The sequence below is a fragment of the Pristis pectinata genome, chromosome 4 (genome assembly GCF_009764475.1).
Source record: "Pristis pectinata isolate sPriPec2 chromosome 4, sPriPec2.1.pri, whole genome shotgun sequence".
NCBI classification, from domain to species: domain Eukaryota; kingdom Metazoa; phylum Chordata; class Chondrichthyes; order Rhinopristiformes; family Pristidae; genus Pristis; species Pristis pectinata.
The window spans coordinates 38,239,178-38,263,523 of NC_067408.1; the positions used below are offsets into that span (position 1 = coordinate 38,239,178).

The following is a 24,346-nucleotide window of genomic DNA, read 5'->3' on the forward strand; positions in this document are numbered from 1 at the left end:
CAGTGCACTTGTGGCTCAAATATGTACATATTTCCTTTCTACTTCATTGGGAGCTTGATTGGCTATAGGTTTATCAGGCACAAACTGGCCTAAGTCCCAGCCCAAATACCTCAAACTGAGCTTGGTAAGAAATTAAACTGTAGATATTGAGCATGGTTTCTTTGACACTTGGAATGACCAGGTTATGTCACAGCCATCATTCTCCTGTGACATTGTGTACAGCAGATATTGTATGATCCTGACAAGTCAATTAATACAAATTTGGCAGAGCCAAGTACGTTGCAACTTTATTCATACAATCATTTACACCCTAATTGTACCAAGAATACAATGTCCATCTTCAGAGTAAAATATGGTCATTAAATGAATACATCCTTTTATTTAAACCCCTTCACCTACTGAAGTTATTTTGAGATGGCTGAAATTATTCATGTATATGTTTTGACTTTTTCAGGAACCTTAAGTAATCTACAGTTAAACTGATGTAGTTGACAAACTATAAGCCAATTCAAAAACCATAGATCTACACGTTCCAATATCTGTGTGAATATCTCTAAACGTCAGTGTGCACCTTTGAAAGTCCATCTATATCAGTATGTGGTGAAATGTAAATAAATTTTCATTATCAGTAGGTAAAAGACTATTACTGCATAGTTTATATATGCACAAAACTCCCCGTCCTTTAATATGTCCAGCTATGTCACAGAAATAGAGAAACCCTTAAAAATAAACTATAAAAACAGGAGCATTCTGAAATAAGTAGAAAATCCAAAAACAACAATAGGCATATTGAAGTTAGACTCAAGTCTATGTATTTACAGCAAATAGCTCAACTTAGATTGGATTAAAAACACTAGCAGTACACATATTTCCAATGAAAAATGTCAAAATTAGAGTGACTTGTGAAACACAAGTTTATTAACAGTTACCAAAAATCAATTAAAAGTTCCTTTATCTAAAATGCAGAAAGTCATGATGGAATATTTGTGCTTGACAGCATAATTTGCTCACAGTGAGTTTTACATCCCTCAACAAGCCTGGGGGTTTGGTAGACAGCACAACCAGAGAATGTTGCCATTATCTACTTCCTGCCTTCTTTTCATGGTTTTTATGCATCAAATTCATGCATGAATTAAGAGATCCCAATGTGTCAGATAGTCAGCAGTGTAATGGTGAGGCAGCAAAATGGTTGACGACTGCTCTGACTGACAAGAGTTCAGTTACCAAGTTCTAATTTACATTGCATTGTCAATAGTAGAGTCAATACAAGATAGGTAGAAAAACAGAGTGGAAGTTGACAACTGGGGAGGCTGTGTGACAGTGTTTAATATTAAGGGTGATATTCATCACAATAGGTAACATAGTATGTGAGCTGTGACTCAGCTGTTAACACTCTTACCTCCGAATCAGTAGGATGCAGATTCAAGCCCCCATCCTAAATCTGAGCACTAAAATCCAGGCCAAGACTTTGTGAAATAATGAGTCAGTGCAGTACTGTTGGATGAAATCTCTGCTTTCTAATGGAATTGAGATTATGTCAAGGGATCCTTTGAGTTAAGTAGTGCCACAGCCCTGGCCAAAATTTATCCCACAGGTAATCCATTAGTGTGTGTGTAAATTGTAATACAAGAAACATGGCAAGCAAGGTATTTTAGTGGCCTTAGAGCAGTTCAGGACATCCAGAGAGGGATCTGAAAGGCACTTTGATTCTGACACTTTGGAAAAAGGCATAAGTACTAGATCAATGGAGTTATAATTCAGAATGGACGTGGAACTACTCCCAAGAATGCGTGGAGTGCAGGTTTGTGCACTGCTACTCAGCCAACAGTTGCTATAAAGCAGAACTTGACTTTCTGAATGCTAACCAGTGGAGGGATTTGTTGTATTGCACTGTTAGGTTTTGGTCTGTGAAAGATTTGAGTTAGCATTAATACAGTAACCATGAAGCCCATGGTAGAGGCTTCTGGCCAGGCTACAAGAGATAGCTGGTGGGCCACAGATCTGTAAACTGCAGTTATTCACCAAGGCTACTTTGATAGCATCTTCCAAACCCATAAACGCCTTGAAAGGGAAGGGCAGCAGGTGCAAAGAAACACCAACAACTGCAATTTCCCTTCCAAGTCACACACCATTCCAATTTGGAAATATGTCAGTGTTTTTTGAACTCTGCCATCATCACTGCATCCAGATTTTTGCAACCCCTACCCAACCACAATGTGGAATAGCTTTTAGCTGAAGGACTGCAGTATTTCAAGGAAGCTCTTTGCCATCTTCTCAAGGGTAATTTGGGATGGACAATAAATGCCTTGAATAAGTAAAAGATTAAAATATTTTCATTAAATGTTTCAATAGGAGTGCCTTTGTCATTAAAAGATATTTTATTTATATACATCCTTCTATCCCCTATCCCTACCAGAACAATTATAAAACTACTAATTAAACTGCTAATAGAAAGGATGATACATAAAATTCAGGAAGTTTCTTTGCACTAAATTCCAGAAATCCCTCCCTGCTACGTCAAACCTTCTGCCCTTTCACTGATTATTCTGAAATATTATCCAGCGTGGCTGTCAGACTTCACTAAGGCTTGCCATCTCTACATGAAACACAACACACTGATTCAACCAACTGCCACAGCCTTTCTGTGGGTGGAAGCCACAAAATGAGGTTGGGATTAGGCAATTTTCCACTGAAGTCTGGAAGAAAATCAAAATTAAATTCCCACTCCCAGCTGCTATGGTGTTTGATTTTTGTTAACCATGTGCTGAGTCAGCCAACAGTCTACTTCCTTACCCAGAAATAATGATGAATAATACAGGGGGAAAAAAAAGCAGAGAGAGGAGAAAAGGAACTTTAAACAAAACTAAAGATAACTAAGCCATACAATTTTTGTTAATGTAGTTAAATAGTTCAAGTTTTATTTACTGTATTTCATTCACATGAATTATTTAAACATTTACAAAATTGGATTATGCAGCCTTTACATATCGTGTACCTCATGGCAAGTGGCAGAGGAAAAGCATGGGAAGAGTCTGATCCTTGAAAGTGGATACTTCCCATAACAATATAATCTCCACACATAGGTGTGGCCTCTTTTATATGGATTTATGAAAATTAGGAATGTAAATTCAAAATACATTCCCCCAACAATTCAGATCACTGTGATAGAGAGAAATAATCAGGAAGCAGAATGTTGATAGAAGGCTGATGAATCAGTGTAATAAAAATAGAAAGCAATACCTTCCTAAAAAGGAATTCAGGTATCATCCTCAATACTATTACATGAAGTGCTTCCACGCACACCAATTAGATTGTGAACAATTGGCAGGCAGAGACTCATTGGGCCAAAGGACTGTTTCCGTCCCACATCTCTCCACCGATGGCCTCCTTCCAGCTGATGTACATTTTGAAGGGTTAAATGTGGCAGGATTAAATATACCAGTAAAATTTCAGAGATCCTATGAAATGTTATTGGTATATTTAACCCTGTCATACATTTTTTCACTTGCAGAAACATTACAAATTTACAGAATAGCATTGATATTAAAAATGACTTGGTTGAGGGAACCAGTGCACTTGGGAAGCATCTTTCACTTGATGCAAATATAACCTAAAATGAATATCTCTTCCTCAGTTTTCTCTGTGTGCTAATCAAATAATCAATCACCAACATACAGACAAAATGTTAGACTAAGTATCATCCTCGAAGTAATCCAACCAAACATTGAAGAGAATCAAGCACATGGCAAGTCACTCCCTCAGATTTAATACAACTTTAAAACCAAACTTTGCCTAATCCCAGAAAGCTGACAGAAATAATCGAAAACAAAATCTAAACAGGCATCCTGGTCCGTTGAGAGATTTTTTTTCTTGAATTCGGTTATTACCAAAAGATTAGAATCAGTTCTATTTGTGCAGCCATCTCATTATCACAAATTCTGCACACCGGAAATAAAAAAAATACCTAGCCACCCACAGGCAGATTACAGGACAATGTTACTTAACACTGGCCATTGTTTGGTCTCACAATTATCTTCAGCATTCATGAACGTAAGGCATAGGAGTGGGCCATATGTCCCCTTAAGAGCCTGCTTCACCACTGTTTTTTCACAGCTAATCCCTTGTTTGTCCTCAACACCACTTTCCTACATGATCCCAAGTCATCCTCAATTCTCCTATGGTCCAAAAATGTATCTCAGCCTTGACCATACAGCCCCCTGGGGCAGAAAATTCCAAACATTACAGCCTTCTGCGCGAAGAAAATTCTCCTCATCTTAGTCTGAAATGGCTTGAAACCATGTACCCTAACTTCAGACACCCAACCAGGGAAACATTCGCAAAATCTATGCGTGGGTAGTAATCCTAAATCAAGTTATGGAACAAATTAAATTTAAAAAATTCAGAAATAAGATCTTGTTAAAAAATTATTGATCTTGTGTGCATTATCCTCCAAATCATACAATTAATATGATAGAACAAACTGCTTTGATTGTCAACGCTACTAATCTGTGTCCACACATTCTCTAAATCTTCTAGAGCTTCCTTCACTCCTCATTTAAAATAAGCCACAATTTTTCCCCTTACTGATGAAATGAATACATTTACATTTAGTTGGCAATTTACTCAGCAGCCAAATAGTACCGATGGTTCCACGCAATCCACTGAATTCACACTTAATGAAGCTGCAGGCAAAATCTACTGCTAATATTTATAGAAAAACATGAATGCCAAGGTTACCATGGCGATTTCTTGAATCAGATATAAGTGCTGTTCTTTTTAAACACTTTCGGGAGGCAAAGGATCAAACTCCCAATTTAGCCAACAAATAATGCAACAGAATTTTTGACTTTCTTTTGTTTAATAAGTACACAAACGTCCAAAATGTAAATGCTAATGTAAAAAGGGTGGGGGGGGGGGTAATAAAGAAGAACTGCACATTAATTTTCATCTGTGTTCAATCAATGCAGCTCTAACAACAAGGGAAACACCCATGAAGTAAATGGATGTCTGAATATCATCTGGGAAGAGAGCAACTTTCTTCAATATTTGTGCCTTCATCCATTTACATTGCTCTTCCCCTGCTTAACCCATCTAATGATAAGAAAAATGCCGTCATTAAAATACTTTGATCAGTAAAGACAGGTAGAAAATGTAATTTTTCCAGTATTATTTGTTTTAAAAGGTGGAACTTCTGCAGAACTTAGCAAGGTGGACCATTTTGTTTCAGTGTTGCAAGAATGACACATCTTAAATGAAAGAAAAGAAATACTTATTCAATGCAGTTAAGACCAGTGACATACAGCTGTATTTTCCATTGTTGGTAAATGGTGACAGATGTGTGGAACATTATCAAATCTAAAAATGTTATTTTGTAGTTAGTACAATTTAAGTTCATTGCTAAAAATGTCATTTGGCACTGCTGCAGCCCTTGGCTTCACTAAACTACCAGATGGCATAATTATTGCAGCAGTGCAGAAAAGAGTCTAGCTAACCAGCCGATATTACCACAACAATACAAAAGGAATTTGTTCTAAAAAGTGGAACTGCACATTCTTTCAAAATGCAACCACGTAGCTCTTATTCTAACTTACACAAATGTTCAAATACAAGCAACTGAAAGGAACTATTCAGACTGAGTAGCTTCCAAACTTTTGTGGTGCATGTTGCTTTATATTTAAAAAAAGTTTTTGCCTCAAGAGACCAAATTTGGCCTTCAAACAAGAATTGCCAAAAAATTGCACAAGCTAGTAATGAAACAGGATTATATTACACCTACACTGTAGGAATTACAACAGAAGCCTGTAAAATTCTGAAAAATATTTCTTCCTACATTAATCCATTTCAATTTTCAAAAGATTAAATCATATTTTGTAGAAGCTGGTGATCAATTAAACAATTCACGGAAGCACGAGCCTCCAAGAAAACATTCATCTTCAATGGTGCCAGACCTCAGCATGTGAGTGTATGACATAAATGTTTGTAGGCAATGCGCCAAATTCACCTCTAAATAGATACCACAAATACAGAGAGCCAACCTCAACCAAAGCGAGTCGATCCACATGATATTCAGAAACAATTGACTGCACCAAATGATCAAACACTGTGACCCAAATAAACATTTCAGCTGTAATTACTGAAGACTAGTGATCAGAATTAACCATATTACCAACCTGTAACAGGTAGGGCATAACCCCAAAAGGTCAGACAGATATAACCTCACCAATACAACTCCATGAATCTATTCTCAATCATTACCTGCTGATAGGACTGTCGCCATCAGCTTCCAAGTGCCATTTACTCTTGGTTAACTTGCTTGACAATGCTCAGGTTGGGTTCCATCAAGACAAGTAAGTTCCAGAACTCAGTATTACATTTTTGTCCATATCGGGAATGGAGCAGGATTCTAGAGGCAAGGTGAAAGTCTTTGATTCCAAGGCAGCACCTAACCAAATGCATCAATGATCCCTTAAGTTGAAGTTGATTGGAATTAGTGGGAGATAAGTAAACAGTCAACTGTTTGGAGTCACATCTCATACAAAAGAAGGTTGTGGTGGTTACTAGGAGGTTAATCATCTCAGCCTCCAGACAATGTTACAGAACTGCTTACAGACCCACCAATCTTGAGCTACTTCATCTGTGGCCTTTACCTCGTATCAATTTTCAGATAAGATTTATTAAATCATATTACCAAAATACAAGTTGCCAGTGAAACAAACGAGAGTAAGATGTTTCATGAATGTACTCATCATCAATGAAGCCAGACTCCCATATGTGAGTGTAAAAGGCTTACGTGTTTACAGGCAGAAATGCCAAGTAAATGATGCAACTTAGCTTCTTTATGGAGAACCCCACCATTACAGAAGCCAGTCTTCAGCCAAAACTATTCAATTATTAAGAAACAAATACAGCAAATTAAGAATGTGATATTAGGAAACAGACATAGCAAATGCTGTGACCCCAACAACAGGTCAGAAGTGAGGGAAGTGCCTGATGATTGAAAAGCGTCGTTGCATTCATAGCATCTCTGATAATTAAACAGTCTGTGCCCACATACAGCAAAACCTAACTGATAGCTATAATTTAATATCCATCACACACCAATTCATTACAATCACCACCTAAAACAGGACAGACTAACCAAATTTTCTTGCATTGTCATCAAATCCTACACCATCCAGGATCTGGGGACTACCATTTGCCAGAAACTTAACTGGACCATTCATATAAATACCGTAGCTGTGAACCTGGTTAGAGGCTGGCTATTTTGTGATAACCTCACTGAAGCTTTTCCTAAAAGTCATATACAAGGCACAAGTTAGGAGTGTGATGGAGTATTCTTCACTTGCCTGGAAGATTGGAAGACTGGGGCGGCATGGTAGCATAGCGGTTAGCGCGACACTATTACAGCACCAGCGATCGGGGTTCGATTCCCGTCGCTGTCTGTAAGGAGTTTTTACATTCTCCCGTGTCTGCGTGGGTTTCCTTCGGGTGCTCCGGTTTCCTCCCACATTGCAAGAACGTACAGGTAGGTTAATTTGGGTTTAAAATGGGCAGCGCAGACTTGTTGGGCCAGAAGAGCCTGTAACCACGCTGTAAATAAAATTTTTAAAAAAATTGCAGCTCAGCACAATCTATAAGCTTGACACTAACCACAACAAAGCAGCTGGCTTGATTGGGACATGATTCACCATACTAAATATTTATTCCTTCCATGTGGCTGTAAGATGACACCAGAGCAACTTGCTAAGGCTTCTGCAAAAGCATCTTCAAATGTTGTGACTTCTGATGACAAGAACAGCAGTTGCATGTGAACACCACCACTTACAAAATTCCCCTCATACACCAACCCAACCTGGAAATATGTTTGCAGTTCTTTCAGTACCGTTGAGTTAATATCTTAGAACACACATAACCCAATAGTATTACTACAGTATCTTCACCCTGAACTTCGGTGGCCACTCAAGAGCAATTAATAGTAGATACATTGCCATAAAGAAATGATTTTTCAAAATTCTGAAGATTTTTTTGAGAAACATTTAGTTTAAATTATCTTTAGAGAAAATCATACGATTATTCAAGATATTTGGCATGTATGCATCAGTAAAAAAACATCAAAATGTTACCACTCACACTTTTTCATCAGCATTTTTAAAAAAATATCTTCAAAGCTATTTTTCTCACCCAATAGCTGATCTTCTATTAACATGCCTACTAACTTTTAGTTAGCAACTGAAATAGCTGCTTGGTGGAATTTTCAGTGTCACTATATTTTCAACAACCATACAAGGAAAACATCTTCTATTCCTTTTAAATAGTTCATTTCAAATAATTTCAGCTTACAGAAGTAAGGCAACAGGAGGAAATTCATCTTTGGTTTCTTGTTCTGAACGTATGGAAATACACTGGCAGCCTATTGTATGTACTGCACAATAAGTTCCACTAACTTTGATGGAACTAAAAATGTGAGGCAAGAACAGTCAACAGCTAATACACTTGCACTAATTAGCACTGGAAACCAAGCATAAATTTCTCTCCAGAGCCTTCCTCCAGCACATCTTCAACTAAGTTCCAGATTTTGACTTAAAATTCCAGCATAAAATGTTGCATCCAGTAAGCTATCAGATTTAACGTGTTGAGTTACTGGTAAGTAACAATACAAAATGGCATTTAATATGAACACAGATCATAATTTTATAACACCCATCATAATTTTACAACATCCTTAAAGCTTTCACATTTTGTGTGCAATATGCCCTTTTGAACATTTGCAATACACCATTTAATCTTTGCACGTTTGTCAATTATGCACAAAGCAAGACATGGCACACAAGCTACCTTAGGATACCACACAATACAAATACAGCATTTTCACACATTTTATTAGAAATCGAATCGTTCAGAAATTTATAACCCATCACTTCCATGACAATCTTACTTTCTCTTGGATTGGGATCATCAGAAATCTAAAGACCGAGTCAACTGATGATTAAGTAGTATGTTGAACTTTGTTAAAAGAAAATAGAAAAAATTCTAATTATACCCAACTTTAATCAAAGAAGCGTAAAAATGTAAAAAACAGGTGGTTCTTCATTGTCCAGTGTTATGTTCTCGACTGAAGCCAGAATAAGCAAATTCTGTATTTCTCAAATAGTTCTCAGCTTTAGACTTTCTTCAACCACGTCACCGGTTTCCTTCCAAATATAATTTACTACTAGTAAAGCGAGAAGTGCAGAATGATTTTTTCTTCATTCAAGAACATTTTCAATTTAGATATGCAAACCTCATTTCGGACATTTTTCTGTTTGTGATGAGCACATGTAAAAAAAATTGCCCGAGATCTAACTAACTTTGAATAACCTTGACTGATGGACTGACATAAATAAAAAGTGATGCAAATTTATTTTAAACCAGCTACTGGCAAACTGTAATGGTATATGTTAATGGCTCAGTAATGGTATATGTTACTGCTAGTGCATTTTGCCCAGCTGAATCTTCTTCCAAGCTTCAGATGCTGTAAAAATGCAGGAGTCTATGATCCCAGCAACTGTAAATGTTCCTCCAATGATTGCACAGATCTAAGGATTAAGAAGTATATAATGAATCACATTGTGCAATTGAAACATCATAACTTACATGCATAACATCTGCATGCAGAATTTTTTGGAAAATAATTGCCCTGGAAGAATTTGTTCCAAAATAAGACATGAAAAGTAACATTTTTTACTTAATTATGGCAAAGAGGATGGCCATTCAGCACATCAAGCCCATGCCAGCTCTTAGCAGAGCGATCCCAAAAGCCCCATTCCCCCTCTCCTTCCCACATCAAAACTAATTTTCTAAAATGAAGAGGATTATAATTATTCAGACACCCAATTCAAAAAAAAAGAGCCAAATACCCTAATTAAACCACTTAGTATACTTTGCATCATTTTAATCTTACAGTTTAACACAGAATAAGAATTCCAGGTTTTCCCTCAATATTATTTCTCCCAATAACATTGTCTCCCAATTTCCAAAATATTAAATTGTACAAGTGCTGTCATTACAAATTTCAGGCTAGCATTCAATATAATCTATAGTTCAGCACCATCCATTTCTACTATGTGATCAGAGATTACTGCTTAATATCTTGACCCACAACAGCAAGACTTGGAGTTGCAACATTGAAAACTGGACATTATAACATCAGGTGTGTCAGCCTCTACACTTCATTCACCTCCACTGAGGTAGACCAACTAAAAACTTAGAAGAATTTCCTCAAAGCCAACTGCAAAACTGCAATTAATAGCAACACCAAAAACATTTCCTCAGTCGCTTACCTTAAAGTGAAATTAGTAGTAGTTGGGAAGGAGAAAAGGGCAAGCAAGACAACTTTAAACTATTTTAGTAAAAATCAATGTTCAATTGTAGCTTCATTACAGTAAAAAAATAGATAATATTGGAGTAGTGAGTGCAATAAAATTAAAGCATCTTTCGGAATCAGTAGTACGTGAGCAAGTAATTCAGCAATTACATCACAAACATGACAAAATTCATTGGCCTAGCCTATACACTTAATTTTGAAATCTTGGAAGGCAAAAAAAAAATTCCTAGCAGCTTTATACGATTAGAAAGAAATATTACAGTGCAGTAGATTCTAATTTGAATAGTTCCAAAAATTTCAAACAGGAAGCATTTATTCAGTTTCACTTAGAGTTTGTTCACACTAACTGCTGAGCCAGACTCCCTGCTTCATCAATCCAGTATTCAAGAGGCATAAAAAAACAATCAAGCATCTTTGAATTAGAAAGTTGGTATGGACAGAAAAATAAATCCACATTATAGATATTTGTGCCCATATGGAGAAAGCAAATCTGGTTTGAGGTATTTAAATAGGGTGCATTTTAGAGCGCAACATAACAATTTTCATATTCAATGCAGTTTGTAATGGTCTATCACGTTATCCTCCTGTCTGCTTTTCTTTTGCAGAGGAGCATGCTTAATGGATACCTTATGGTCAACATTTTGCTGCTCTAAAGTGATGCGTACTTATAATTTCTAACTTTCAAATGGACTGGAAACTACTGGATCTCAAAACTGTTTTTCATATAAAATATACTAAATTAGGTTCAGTCCCAAAGCTTTTTAAGAGCTACATTAATGAAAATGGATAAAGTACATTATATATCAGGATATAAATAGTTGATGCTAATACTACTCAAGGGGATCTGGTAGGTTTTCATACCTCTATTAACCTTTATTGCATTTTAACAAAGTTAGGTTAAGTAAGGTCATCAGATTTAGACTAACATACTTAATTTTACAAATGCTTTATGGATAATTACAAGTTCACATTTTGACAATTTTATTAAACTAAAATTGTGACCCATACAATTTGATGAATATGTACTTGCTGCGTAGGTGTGAAAGCTGCATCTTTATCCCAAATGTTTGCTCCATAAACAATGTACCATCTGCCATCCACCAGATAATCTCCCTAGAAACAGTCCTGGGTAACTTTCAGTGAACCATGATGATTCACGTAATGCCATAGCAACAATGATGCAAAATCCTCAGGATTAACACCATCAATCTCTAAATTTGGCCTATACGAATTATGTTCTTTGATTCCAGGTTTAAAGTCCGAAGTATCACACTTGAAATCTTCAATCAATGGAAGATTATCATTCTATTTCACAAGCCTTAAATTCAGACTAAAAGCAACATAAAAATCAAAAAAAAAATTGTATTTTATAGAGCTTTACAAGATTTGTTAGAAATAATGACCACTCTCTTAGATTCAATTATTTTTAATGGCTCAGTTTTTGGAACAGTAATGACAGTAAAACTTCAAAATTTGCAGTCACTGCACTGAAACAGACAGCAACTCATGCAGTATTTCCATGCAGTTAAATGCAATAATCAAGATATAGTTGTCGGTGATTCTTTGCTTCAAAATAGGGAGCAGAGTTTCACGGCACTGGAAGTGAGTTTTCAATGGTTTATTAAGTTTACTGCATAATATTCCCTTCAACCGAAGAATGTGATGCCAGACCATTTTATCAGATAAATATTTCAAATTTTTGTGAATTTTAAATTAATTATTTAGAACATTTCAGCTTTTTCTTTACAGTATATCTTTATTTTGCACTCTATAAAAGTTTCAAAAGTTTCCTAAATACTGGTGTTTCTTTTCCTTCTGGGTGTGCTAACAAAGTATTCTTCAATGTGATCCATTGCTCAGGTTGGTCAATGATATCACTGTTGTTGGATGCCAGAGATCTCCATCAATGATAGTCTGACAGCAACTCACACGTTAACATGAAATTCACACTACAGACACCACTAAAACATTGTGGGTAGCTCTCCAAGGAGGTAAGCAGAAAAAACAAGTGTTCATTGTCAACCATAAATTTTGGGTCATTAAATGCTCTGAATCTCAATCTCTTAACACCCCTTATAAACATTGATCAGTTTCAACATTCGTCAATGCTAATCTTTTGCTCATTCATAAAATTACAATTGTGCTTGATCAGAAAGATGAATGGCATAAGCAAAACCATTAGCTGCAAAAGCATGAACATTCATGAAACAAATAAGACATTATGGAAGCTTCATCTGAAGTTGCATAGCTAAATGATTAGCTTGATAGGATTTTCAATTGATACTGGAATAAAAGAGAGAGCTGATTAAAATGTAGATTTTCAAATGGCACTCCAGCTCCAAGTAGTGCTCCAAGGGCTACTGTTTCATTGAATAGCAGCAGGAGGTTCAAGGGATTGCAGTGAAAATTATTTAAACTGAGTTTATCAAAATAATATAAAAATTCAAAAAAAAATTAAGCATCCATTGTTGGAAATTCTGTCTGATCAAATAAGGGCAGGCACAGTAGTGTAAGGGCAGGCACGGTAGTGTAGTGGTTAGCGTAACGCTTTACAGCACCAGAGACCCGGATTCAAATCTGGCCACTGTCTGTAAGGAGTTTGTACGTTCTCCCTGTGTCTGCATGGGTTTCCTCCGGGTGCTCTGGTTTCCTCCCACATTCCAAAGATGTACAGGTTAGGAAGTTGCGGGCATGCTATGTTGGCGCCAGAAGCGTGGCGACACTTGCGGGCTGCCCCCAGAACACTACGCAAAAAGATGTATTTCACTGTGTGTTTCGATGTACATGTGACTAATAAAGATATCTTATCAGAAGAATAATTTCACCTTGCTAAATGCTAAGAGTCAGTCAACATAGATCATTTAGGACGATGAAAGAGAATTGTTTGCAATGTTCACAGCTGTCATTTACTACTTTAGTGATCAAATCACAAGAGGGAAGAAGACACAGGAAACAACAAAATTGAAGGAGTGGTTCACATGGAGGAACAGGTTTAGAAAGAACACTGATTTCCAAGAAGGTTGAGCAAGAAGAGCTGGAATCACCATCTCAAAGCACAGTTACTGCAGAGGTTGGAGAATGAGAGAGGACATCCTGAGGGGGAAAAAAAATCTGCTGGGTAGTGCAGGGGAGGGGCGGTGATTAGATACCAAGAACATGAAAAGGTGAAAGAGCAGGAAACAGAGAACATCAACTCAAAGAATGCAGAGAGCTTAACACGTGACTTAAGAGCTGTAGGACCAATTTGTGTGGGTGATGTAAAGTTTATTTTTATTCATTTTGGGATCCAGGCAGCACTGGCAAGGCCCACATTTATTGCCCAACTATAATTTCCTTTGAGAAATTGGTGGTGAGTCACCTTCTTGAAATGCTGCAGTCCTTCTGGTGATGAAGGGTAGTACTGCAGTAGCCAGGTGGTAGAGGCCACAGGTTTGAAGGTGATATCAGCAAAGTTTAGGCAAGTAACTATAATGCATTTTGTAGGTGGAACACACTACAACCATTGTGCACGAGTGGAGAAGCGAATGAATATTCAAGGTGAAGGATGGGGTGACAATCAAGCGGGTTGCTTTGCCCTGGATGGTGACAAGCTGCCTGAGAGCTGGTGAAATTGTTCTCATCCATGGAAGTGGAGAGAATCCCATTGATAGCACTGTTGATGACACCTCCATCACTTTGCTGATGATTGAGAGCAAGTTGATTAAGCAGCAATGAGTGGATTGGATCAGATCTGCCCTTTTTTTGTGAACAGAACACACCTGGGCAATTTTCTACACCGTCAGGTAGATGTTGATATTAGAACTGTGTGTTGACAGTTTCGCCTGAAGCATAAGCAAGTTTGGGAAGTTTGCGGATGACTCAAAGATTGGTGGAGTTGTGGACAGTGTAAAGGACTATCAAAGAATACAGGGAGATATAGATCAGTTACAGATATGGACACAGAAGTTGCAGGTGGAGTTTAGTCTAGGCAAGTGTGAGGTGTTGCACTTTGGGAGGTCAACTGAAAAGAGAAAGTATACAGTTAATGGTAGGCCCCTAAATAGCATTGAGGTACAGAGAAACCTTGGGCTCTAGGTCCATTGTTCACTGAAAGTGATTACACAAATGGACAAGGTGATAAAGAAGGCATATGGCATGCTTGGCTTCATTGGTAGAGGCGTTGGGTATAAGAGTAAGGAAGTCATGCTGCAGCTAATATAAAAACTTTAGTCGGACCATACTTGGAGTATTGCGTGCAGTTCTGGTAGCCCCATTATAGGAAGGATGTGCAGAATGCGGTAAGGGTGCCAAAGAAGTTTACCAGGATACTGCTTGAATTAGAGGGTACGAGCTATAAGGAAAGGTTGGACAAACTTGGGTTGATCTCCCTAGAGCATCAGAGGCTGAGGGAGACCTGATAGAGGTTTTTTTTAAAATGAGAGGCACAGATAAGGTAGACAGTCAGAATCTTTTCCCCAGGGTAGAAATGTCAAACAACAGAGGACATTCTTTTAAGGTTATAGAGGGGAGAAGTTTAAAGGTGACGCAAGGGGGAAGTTTTTATTTACACAGAGTGGTAGGTGCTTGGAATAGGTTAGCAGGGGTAGTAGTGGAAGCAGGCAGTTTCGTAGAGTTTAAGAGGCTTTTAGATAGACACATGAATATGAAGGGAATGGATGATACACAGGAGGAGGACATTTCGTATAAACTGGCATCAAGATCGGCACAACATCATGCGCCGAATAGCCTGTCCAGTGCTGTACTGTTCTATGCTGTTCATAACTAGTTCTGGAGCCAGGTCTTTGGTACTACAGCTGGGTTGTTGTCTGGTCTCACAGCCCTTGCTGTATCCTGTTCTCTCTGTCATTTCCTGACATCACATGGAATGAATCAAACTGGCCGAAGACCGGCTTCTGTGGTGGTGGGATATCAGGGGGAAGCAAAACTGGATCATCTACTGAACACTTCTGACTGAATATGGTTGTGAATGCTTCCGTATTTTCTTTAGCAATCACGCACTCAGCCCAGTCATCGTCGAAGGTGAGGATTTTCATGGAACCTCCTTCTCCTGTTAACTGTTTAATCGTCCACCAATGTTCACGTGCTAAAACCGCAAAGCACGAGAGATCACTTGGCCCCTTTCATGCTAGTTTTGATATTCCACATGGATGTAGTACTGCTTTAAAGCTTCACTAGGCCATAACCTCAAGATCATCAGATGTGTCCAGTGCTGCTCTTGCATTGCCCTTCTGCACCCCTCATTGAACCAGGGTTGACCCCCTGGCTTGATAGTAATGGAAGAGCAAGGGATATGCTAGGCCATGAAGTTACAGATTGCGGTACTGTAAATTTCTGCCTCTGATGGTCCACCTAATGGATGCCTAATGGATGAGAGTTCTGAGTCTATCGACATTTAGCACATTTGTGGTGTCCCACAATGGAGGACATCCTTGGTGTTTACTGAGATTAAGAGGTGATTGTACTCAGGGTGAGGAATGCTGATGCTACATAATGGAACATACATTTTGGGCAGCCGTCAGCATTATTAAAGCAGTGCATGGTCAGCTGTAGCTTGGTTAGATCTGAAATAAAGCTTTCCCTTTCACCATACTAATCTCACTACTTTTAATTTATTACCCCAATTACCAAGGAGTCCCCAAGCAAATTTACAGAGCCCTTGACCAAATTCATTGGATATCAACCCTGCTTACTGGAGAGGTGAAGCCTTTCTCCCCCAGCCATTCTGTCTTGATTTTAAAACCAAGGCCCAGGATAAAAAGCAGATGAAAATACTACTGCACTAGGCCTCAACTTTCGTTAAATGATGTCAAGTTCCTGAATTTTTAAGGTTTTTGACCTAACGACACTGTTTCAGGGTGCTTTTTAATAGTAATTCAGTTTATTTTCATTTTAAAGGGAATCTCTCGGGCAATCTACCGAGTCAGGAGACCAGCCATATCATGAACGCCAAGTCATAGGAAATCCCCGGTCTCAAAATCCCTAAAAGTTGCACCTCAAAAACCACAAAAGGTTATTAATAACCATTTCACATAACAACTGGCTAGAACTTATGATTTGAAAAAGAATTACAAATATGTTGCTTTATGTGGAAAATTGCAATTATTTGATTATTCCCGATTGGTAAGGTCATTGGAAAACTGTGCAGTGTACTGTGCAGAATAGGCTCAATGGAATAAATTCATATCACCATGATTAACAAGTGTTTACTTACTGTTGTAATAAACCTGTATAATGGTTGTTTCCGTTCAACATATTTTACAGTGATTGGGCTGAGGTCATATCGGAACCAGATAGCAGGGATAATGCGCCCTGTGTGGCTGTATGCGACATATTCCTGAAATACAAAAATGTTGAACGTTAACTGAATTTTGAAAAAGGTTATTGAAACTGATTCCAATCATACTTTCATGAAACATGTTCTCCTACTTATTTCAATCCCTGCTGCACAGGAGGAGGAATAAGCTTGCATTCACACAATTATACTTCATTTCTCTCCAAGATCTCAAAAGCTGCTTCATGTACAGTAAATGGCTTTAAATCATTTTTCTAGCTCTGAGGCAAATGTAATTAACATGCAAGTTGCTCCACGTTTGGTAGCCTTGGTTTAGGGAGGAATGTTGGTCAAGAGGATTCACTACTGCAGCAGAATCTTTAATATTAACACAAACCTTTAAACCCAAGTTAAAATTTATTGCCTTAATGTCTCAAAGGATGTCACATCTGGCAACACAGTGCTCCCTTGGTATTGCTCACTGGAATGTAAACCTCATTGTCTGTCAATCCCAAAGCAGAGTGATTCAACCCACAAGTAAATAAATCTCACTTTGCATTACAGATAGACGAGTTACATAGAGAATGGATTTTAGTAATTTCAGGAAAAAGAACCTGGAGTACTGAACAATTTAAAGGCAAGGCAGTTTATTATTTGCCCTTTTATTGTAGACATTATTTATTCTGCATTCATGATGATTAATGTTGAATGGGAGCATGATCTGTCATAAAGTTTTAGAACAAAAATGCTGCCACTATACCTTTTGTGCCACAGTATACTGATAGGAAAAACGCTGCTTTTCCTTTAAATCTTCATAAACAGTCGGGACTATCTTCAATACATAGTCATGTGATGCAAGAGCTGTTTGAAAAGAGACACAGATATATCACTGGAAGATTTTCTTTCCCCCATTTGGAATTATCTCAGTATTATAGTATTTTCTCTCCCTACATTATCTCTTGGTTAAACATGGTTCAAAATGATCAACTAACTCAACAGCTGCTTCTTGGCATGAATTAAATTGTGAACCCTGTGCTCTACCACTATATTTTTTAAAAATTAAACATTAAAAAATAACGTAATTATCCAGAAATCAAGGAACACGTCTTCAAGTAAAATACCATCATTACCAAGCTGACGGTACAACAAGGACTTATGGGAAAGATTGTAAATTAGCCAAGTACATAATTGTAAGCACTATTTCACCTCTATAGAGCTGCCCCACCCAAATAGTTAGCATCATTTCAAGTTACGCATGAGTAATATCCTAATGAGTCATGTTGTTTCAAATAAGGCAATTCAGCTTCCAATTCTAAAATTATTAGTAATAAACATGTTATCAGAATCACCGCTGACACAATTAGGACAGCATTCGGCATGGTAAATTTAATAAAAACAGGATTTAAACTTCAGTATCCAACTGCTAGGTAGCACAATACCATTCAAAAGCTGCATGTGGTAATGCATTGACTGGGGACAGTGCATGGCAGCAAGTACACTTGGTGACTTTTGATCTCAAACAGACTATATTCCCAGTGACACATTAACCAGCCAGTGGGAACAATAATAATTCACACTGATATAACAACTTTCAACACAGTTAAAAATCACAAGGCAATTTACAGATGCATTGTGAAACAAAACATGACAATGATCCACATCAGATGGTACTACGGCAGTGAGGTATAGTTTAAGGTCTGCCTTGAAGGATAAAGGCAGGTAAAGGTTCAAAGGTTAGTAATAAAATTCCAGAACACTGAACCTTGGCCAATGAAGGCCTGGCCACCAATAATGAAGTAATTAAAAAAAATAATCAAGAGTGGCCAAGAGGCCAGAATTAGAAAAGTGCAGATACCAAAACGGTCTGTAGGACCACATGTGATTACAGTGATACGGAGGGAGAAAAGAGGCAACATGAAAACAAGCTTGAAAAGATTAAAAATGACCCACTTCATAACACAGCCATTGTTGGTGACTGAACACACAAATGATGGTTTCTACAGGTTCTGACTCCATAAACAATGTACCAGATCTTTGAACAGCCTCGTGTTTATGGAGGATTAAAAAAAAGGGAGGTCATCCAAGAGTGCATGTGAGTAGTCAATACTTGAAATGACAAAGGATGAGCAAGGGTTTATGCAGATGAGAAGGGCAGGGATGGCATTAGGCAATGTAACATAACAGAGGTGGATTAGCCCCTTATTCAACTCTGGGTCACAATATCAATGCTGTAAACACTCCAGATCAGTTGCTAAGGAGACAGACAGTGACTAGGGAATGGAGTTTATAGCAGGGACCAAAGCCAATAGCTTCAATCTTCACAACATTTAGTTGGAGGAAATTTCTAGTCATTAAGCGTTAACTGTTAAGTAAGCAGTCTGGCAACTTAGAGATAGTGGAAGGGGTTAAGGGAGATGGTGGTGAGAAATGGTGAGTGTTGTCAGCCTACAAACAGAAGCTAGCAGTGGTGAGAGGCAGCTTGTAAGTAAGAATTTTTACTGTGATGACTCACACATCATCCTGTACTTATGGATTCAAAGACAGGCAGCATCCATGGAAAGAGAAACAGAATTAATATTTCAGGCGAATGACCATTGATCAGAACTGGGAAAAATTAGAAATAAAGCAAGTAGTAAGTTGCAGAGGAGGAGGGAACGGGGGTGATGGAGTGCACAGGAAAGTACGTGACAGTGTGGAGACCAGAAGAGACTGAATGCCACTCGCGGAGCTGCTGGCTGTAGGAAGGCAGGAAAGGCAGTGAATAACAAAAGATACATTGGAAACAAAGGAAATGTGAAATTGCAAGAGAGGAAAAGGGTGGAAATGTGAAATACAAGGCTGGAATGGTGGCTTATCTGAAATTGCTGAATTCAATGTTATTAAATCAGAAAACCTAATTTATACAAACCTATTGCTGGGTTAAAGTGGCACAGGGTTTGGGTAGGACGTGCTACCTTCAGGAAGCCGAACAGCTCACACCAGGGAAAAATCTGGTATTCTGTTTCTTCCTGTTGTCATCTTATGTGTCCTTTGCTGTTCGGGTCACACAGGAGTCTGTGGCTCATGCACAATTCTTTCATGCAGTGGGCAATGGGTACATGCAAGTCATGGGGTCTTGGGGCAGGAGAAGAGGAGAGAAAGGAAAAAGAAGGAATTGTGAAAGGAGAAAATAAAAAGTCCTATTATATCCTTAAATTATCTCAATGACGGTTAAGACGTCAACATTACTTGGGGATCAAGAACCTTTCAGAACAAGTTTTTGGAAAGGAAAAAAACACTACTATCTAATTACTTCATGGTTACCTTTATTGATACTAGGATTTTTTTTATATTTCAAATTTATTTAAATAAATTCCTAAGCCATCAAGGTGGAATTGAACCTGTGCCTCCAGAGCAATATTCCAAGTCCCTGGATGCTAGTCCAGTAACTTAATTTCCATGTTACCATATCCTTTCTTGTTAAGTACCACATCTTTGATAACATTATGTGAAAATTACAACAACTCTAACCACTTGATTTAAAACATTACACAAATGCTATCTCTGTTCTGTTAATGACTTGATTTTATATCTAATGAATGATCGACCTTCCTGCACCCGCAGAACTTTGAAATTGTCTGAGAATGTGAACACCTTCATTTATTTTTATGAGTAAAACCAAGTACATTTTAGTCCAGGATGGATAAATAATTAATCTAATTTGCAGCAACTTCCTCCACATATGAATCATGAAAATGTTATATTAATTAGTGCAACAAGGAACTGCAAATAATTGTTTTTGTGATTAACTAAACCTTATAATAGATGTTGAAAATTATTTTGAAACTAGGTAACAGCCCAATTATTTCTAAATACAAGTTCCTTGCTACTTTTAATGCAATTTAAAGCAGAGGCAAGATTCAAGCACTTATACAGGCTACTTACGATTTGAAGCAAGTTTACTTGCTCCACCTAGAGCATTAAAAGCACCTTGAACATTTTTAACCTAAAGGAAATAAAAGTAAAACAAGGGGAACTTTAATACATACATGTATTAACTTTAGAAGATAATTTATCATATTTAACAGAATATAAATGTTACTATTAGATGGTTGCTAATCCCTCCCAATCTACAAACCAGACCTGGTATCATTTTTCTCCCTTATTATGATTCTTCAATATGTAACGGTCACATCCATGTTTCAATAACATAGGTAATGTCAAATTTAAACAGAAAACAGTGAAAATACTCAGGTCAGGCACAATTTATGGAGTAAACCATATTAAAATATCTAATTTTAAAATATTTATGTGAAATTTTAAAATTTAATTGTAGGTGAGCATGGTCATTTGGCTTATTCTTCCTCAAGAAACATATCAGCATATCAACACAATATACTATTCTCGATTCAGAGGCACTGGGTTTTTGGGTGCTGAAAGATTATTCCAAGTCTCAATACCTCTTGGAATAAAGAAGTGCTTCCCAGTCACATTCCCCAATACATTTTCTCTCTAACTCTGGTACCACAGGTTTATGTTATTTTCAAATGGTGTTCCCAAATTAACATTTTCTGTTCCAGTTGGTATAGCCAGGACTTCCATAATTTTCCTTCCCTTCACCCATTACAAGACAGATGCCCAAGTTTTTCAATCCATCCCTCACAACTCAGGCTTCTTCGAGACTTTTCTGCATATCACGAAAGGCGAGATGATCCTCTTCCAACCTCACAATCAAGGTAAAATGCAGTATTTAATGAATCAAAAAGATGGTCTATATATGGAGACAGAAGATATGGGCAAGGTTCTTAATGAATTTTTTTTTGCTCCTGTTTTCATTAAAAAGAGAAACGATGCAGATGTTGTAGACAAGGAAAAAGAGGCCAAATATTAGATGGGATAGAATAAACAAGTATTTAGGGACTTAGCATATTTGAAAGCAGATAAATCACCAGGCTCAAATGAAGTATATATCTCAGGCTTTTAAAAGAACAAAGGATGAAATTGAAGAGTGTCTGATCATTTTCCAGTCCTCCCTTGCTTCAGGACTTGTACCAGAGGACTGGAGGATTACTAACGTTCCCAAAAATGCAAGGGATAAATCAAGTAATTACAGGCCAGTTAGTGAAATTCACTGATGGGCAAATTATTGGAGTCAATTCTGAGGCGAAGACTAATCCCTCAGGTTGACAAAAGCCATTTAACATAGAACAGTATAGCACAGGAACAGGCCCTTTGGCCCACTATGTCTGCTCTGAACACAATGCTGAATTAAACTAAATCTCCAGCACAAGTTTGTTAATGAAACGTTATGTCCAATTAACTTGATTTGAATGCTTTGAGCAGGGAACAAGGATGAAGGTAATGCACATGTTGCACGTGGATTTCAGCAAGGCTTTCGACAAGGTCCTTCATGGCATATTGGTCAAAAAAGTAAAAAAAAAATCCTAGACTAATGGCAAATTAGACCCAGTATCTGCTCAATGGCAGGATGCAAAGAGTATTGGTTTACAGGTGTTTTTGTGACAGGAAGGGAATCCCATTGGGCTCTATTCTTGGCCCTCTGCTATTTGCAATATATACCAATTATTTAAACTTGAATGTAGGGGACATAATGAACAAGTCTGCAGATGACAGAACAATTGGCTGCACAGTGAAAAGCAAGGAAGAAAACTTTAGACTGTTGGAAGATATCAATGTCAGGCAGGAATCTGGTAAACGAAATACAATAGAGAAGAGTTTAAGGCTTTGCGTTTGAGAAGGTGCAACAAGGAAAGGGAATACACAATAAAAGGGAGAATACAGAAGTATGGAGGAACAGAGGGTCTTGAAACGTATGTCCACAGATCTTTAAAGTATAGACCAATAAAAAGTGGTTTAAAGGCATAAGGGATGCCTTCCTGCTATTGGGATGGCACAAAACATAAAACTAGGGAGATAATGCTGGAACAATATACAAAACTAGTTGGACCGAGTAATATGTACAATTTTGTTCACTACATTATAGGAATGCTGTAATTGCACTGAAGAGGGTGCAGGAGATTTACAAGTACGTTACCAGAACTACATTATTTTGTTTATGAAGAAAGATTGGATTGGCTGGGGATTCTTTCTTTGGAAAAAGATGCTGAGAGGAGACTTAATTGATGTGTAAAGTTATGAGGAATCGAGGTAAATAGGAAGGATCAATTTCTCTTAGCAAAAGGGACCAAAAACCAGGAGGCATAGACTTAAAATAACTGATAGGTTAGTTTAGAAATGAATTCTTCATCATCCAGAAGATGGCAGAAATCTGGTTCACACTACAGGAAAAAACAGAGGAAGAAAACCACATGGCATTTAAAATTTCTTCAATGTGTATGTGGAAGGCTACTGACTTCATAATGGAACATGAGATTTCTAGCTGGCATGGGCACGATGGGCCAAATGGCATCTTGTGATACAAATTTTCTGATTCTGTACGACCTCACGGTATGTCATATAAGTCATGTTATATAAGAAGTGCACTTACCTCTATTATCTCTCCGAATGTCAATTTGTTAATTATATGAGTCATATCTGGATTATCTGGTTGTGCTGTAGCACTGTGCGTGGATACGTGGAAATTGCCTGGTACCTAGTAAATAAGTTTATATCGATGTAAACAAATAATAATGCCAGAATTCCACATAATTTAACAATTTTTGGTGAAATAGGGAGTGCTTAATAGAAGGAAAAATGTTACATTAAATTTCAAATAAGGTAACTAACTAGAATTTCACAGTTAGTCAGTGGCAAAGGAATAGCACTGACCACTGCCCACAAAATCTCAAGGCTTTGGGGCAATGACTTATTCCAATCTGGCATCTGAAACATCTCAAAGAGGCAGTCATGGTGTTCTAGGCTCCAGATGGGAGCAAACTGAATCATATTCACACATCAGGACCTCTATAGTGAGACAGCTAGATGTTATTCTTTGTTTCAGCATATGGAGAGAATTAATCAGTCTGACTTATTTGTGCCAATGTTTGCAATCCAGTCCAGACTTTAATATTTCTCATCTTTCTCTCCTGAAGTCATTGGTCCAGAGGCATCATGTCTGATGAAACAATGATTAAGGAACATCCTACATTTGGTGGGGGAGCAATACATGACACTCCCCCCACCCAATCAGTACCCAGTGACATCAGCCCATTTACTCCCTGAACTCCAAACCTCACTGAAGAGTGATGGCTGACAGCTGGCAGAACTCAGCAGCTGGTTCTCAGCAGAATCCACAAGTTAACACCATAAATAAAAGGCATAAAATGTTTTCAATAATTGTAAGTCTTACGTTGTTTAAACAGATTAATCCCCCTCACAGAAATGAATGGGCCTACTAAATTCTGCAAATTATCCTATATAGTAAAATGTCAATATTATTTTCTACAATTATGTTTGTCTTAACCACAACTTGGCTGCAATATTTGTTTTGAAGTTCATCCAATGATTTAGGTAGAGCCTTTGTAATAGTTTGACCAAAGCACTGTATTTTTTCATTATCTTTTGTCCCAATCCCAGATCTGCATATACTGGCTAACATTGCCTATTCAAGCACTTTACAAAACAATGTTGGTCAGAAGTTACCTCTCCCTAATAATTTGCAATTTTAGAATCCATTTAAGTGTGATTTGAAAATTAAATGCCTTTACATAATGCTTTGACTAGGTCAAGACAACAGAAAGGATTCATAGCCACATGACTCAACTTCCTTTACA

General features: G+C 37.6%; 1 protein-coding gene across 5 annotated transcripts in view; it reads right to left on the reverse strand.

Annotated features, from left to right (window-relative positions):
• Window positions 1-334: 334 nt before the first annotated feature.
• ergic1 (endoplasmic reticulum-golgi intermediate compartment 1) overlaps window positions 335-24,346 on the reverse strand; it is a 76,840-nt gene continuing 52,828 nt past the window's right edge. For all 5 annotated transcript variants that reach the window (XM_052013846.1, XM_052013851.1, XM_052013848.1 and 2 more), the window contains 5 exons: window positions 23,122-23,226; window positions 20,559-20,619; window positions 17,395-17,495; window positions 16,575-16,697; window positions 335-9,575 (listed from right to left, as the gene is read on the reverse strand). In XM_052013846.1, the coding sequence (XP_051869806.1) occupies window positions 9,468-9,575; window positions 16,575-16,697; window positions 17,395-17,495; window positions 20,559-20,619; window positions 23,122-23,226 (498 nt within the window). In that variant the 3' untranslated portion in view covers window positions 335-9,467. The remainder of the gene's footprint in view (window positions 9,576-16,574; window positions 16,698-17,394; window positions 17,496-20,558; window positions 20,620-23,121; window positions 23,227-24,346) is intronic.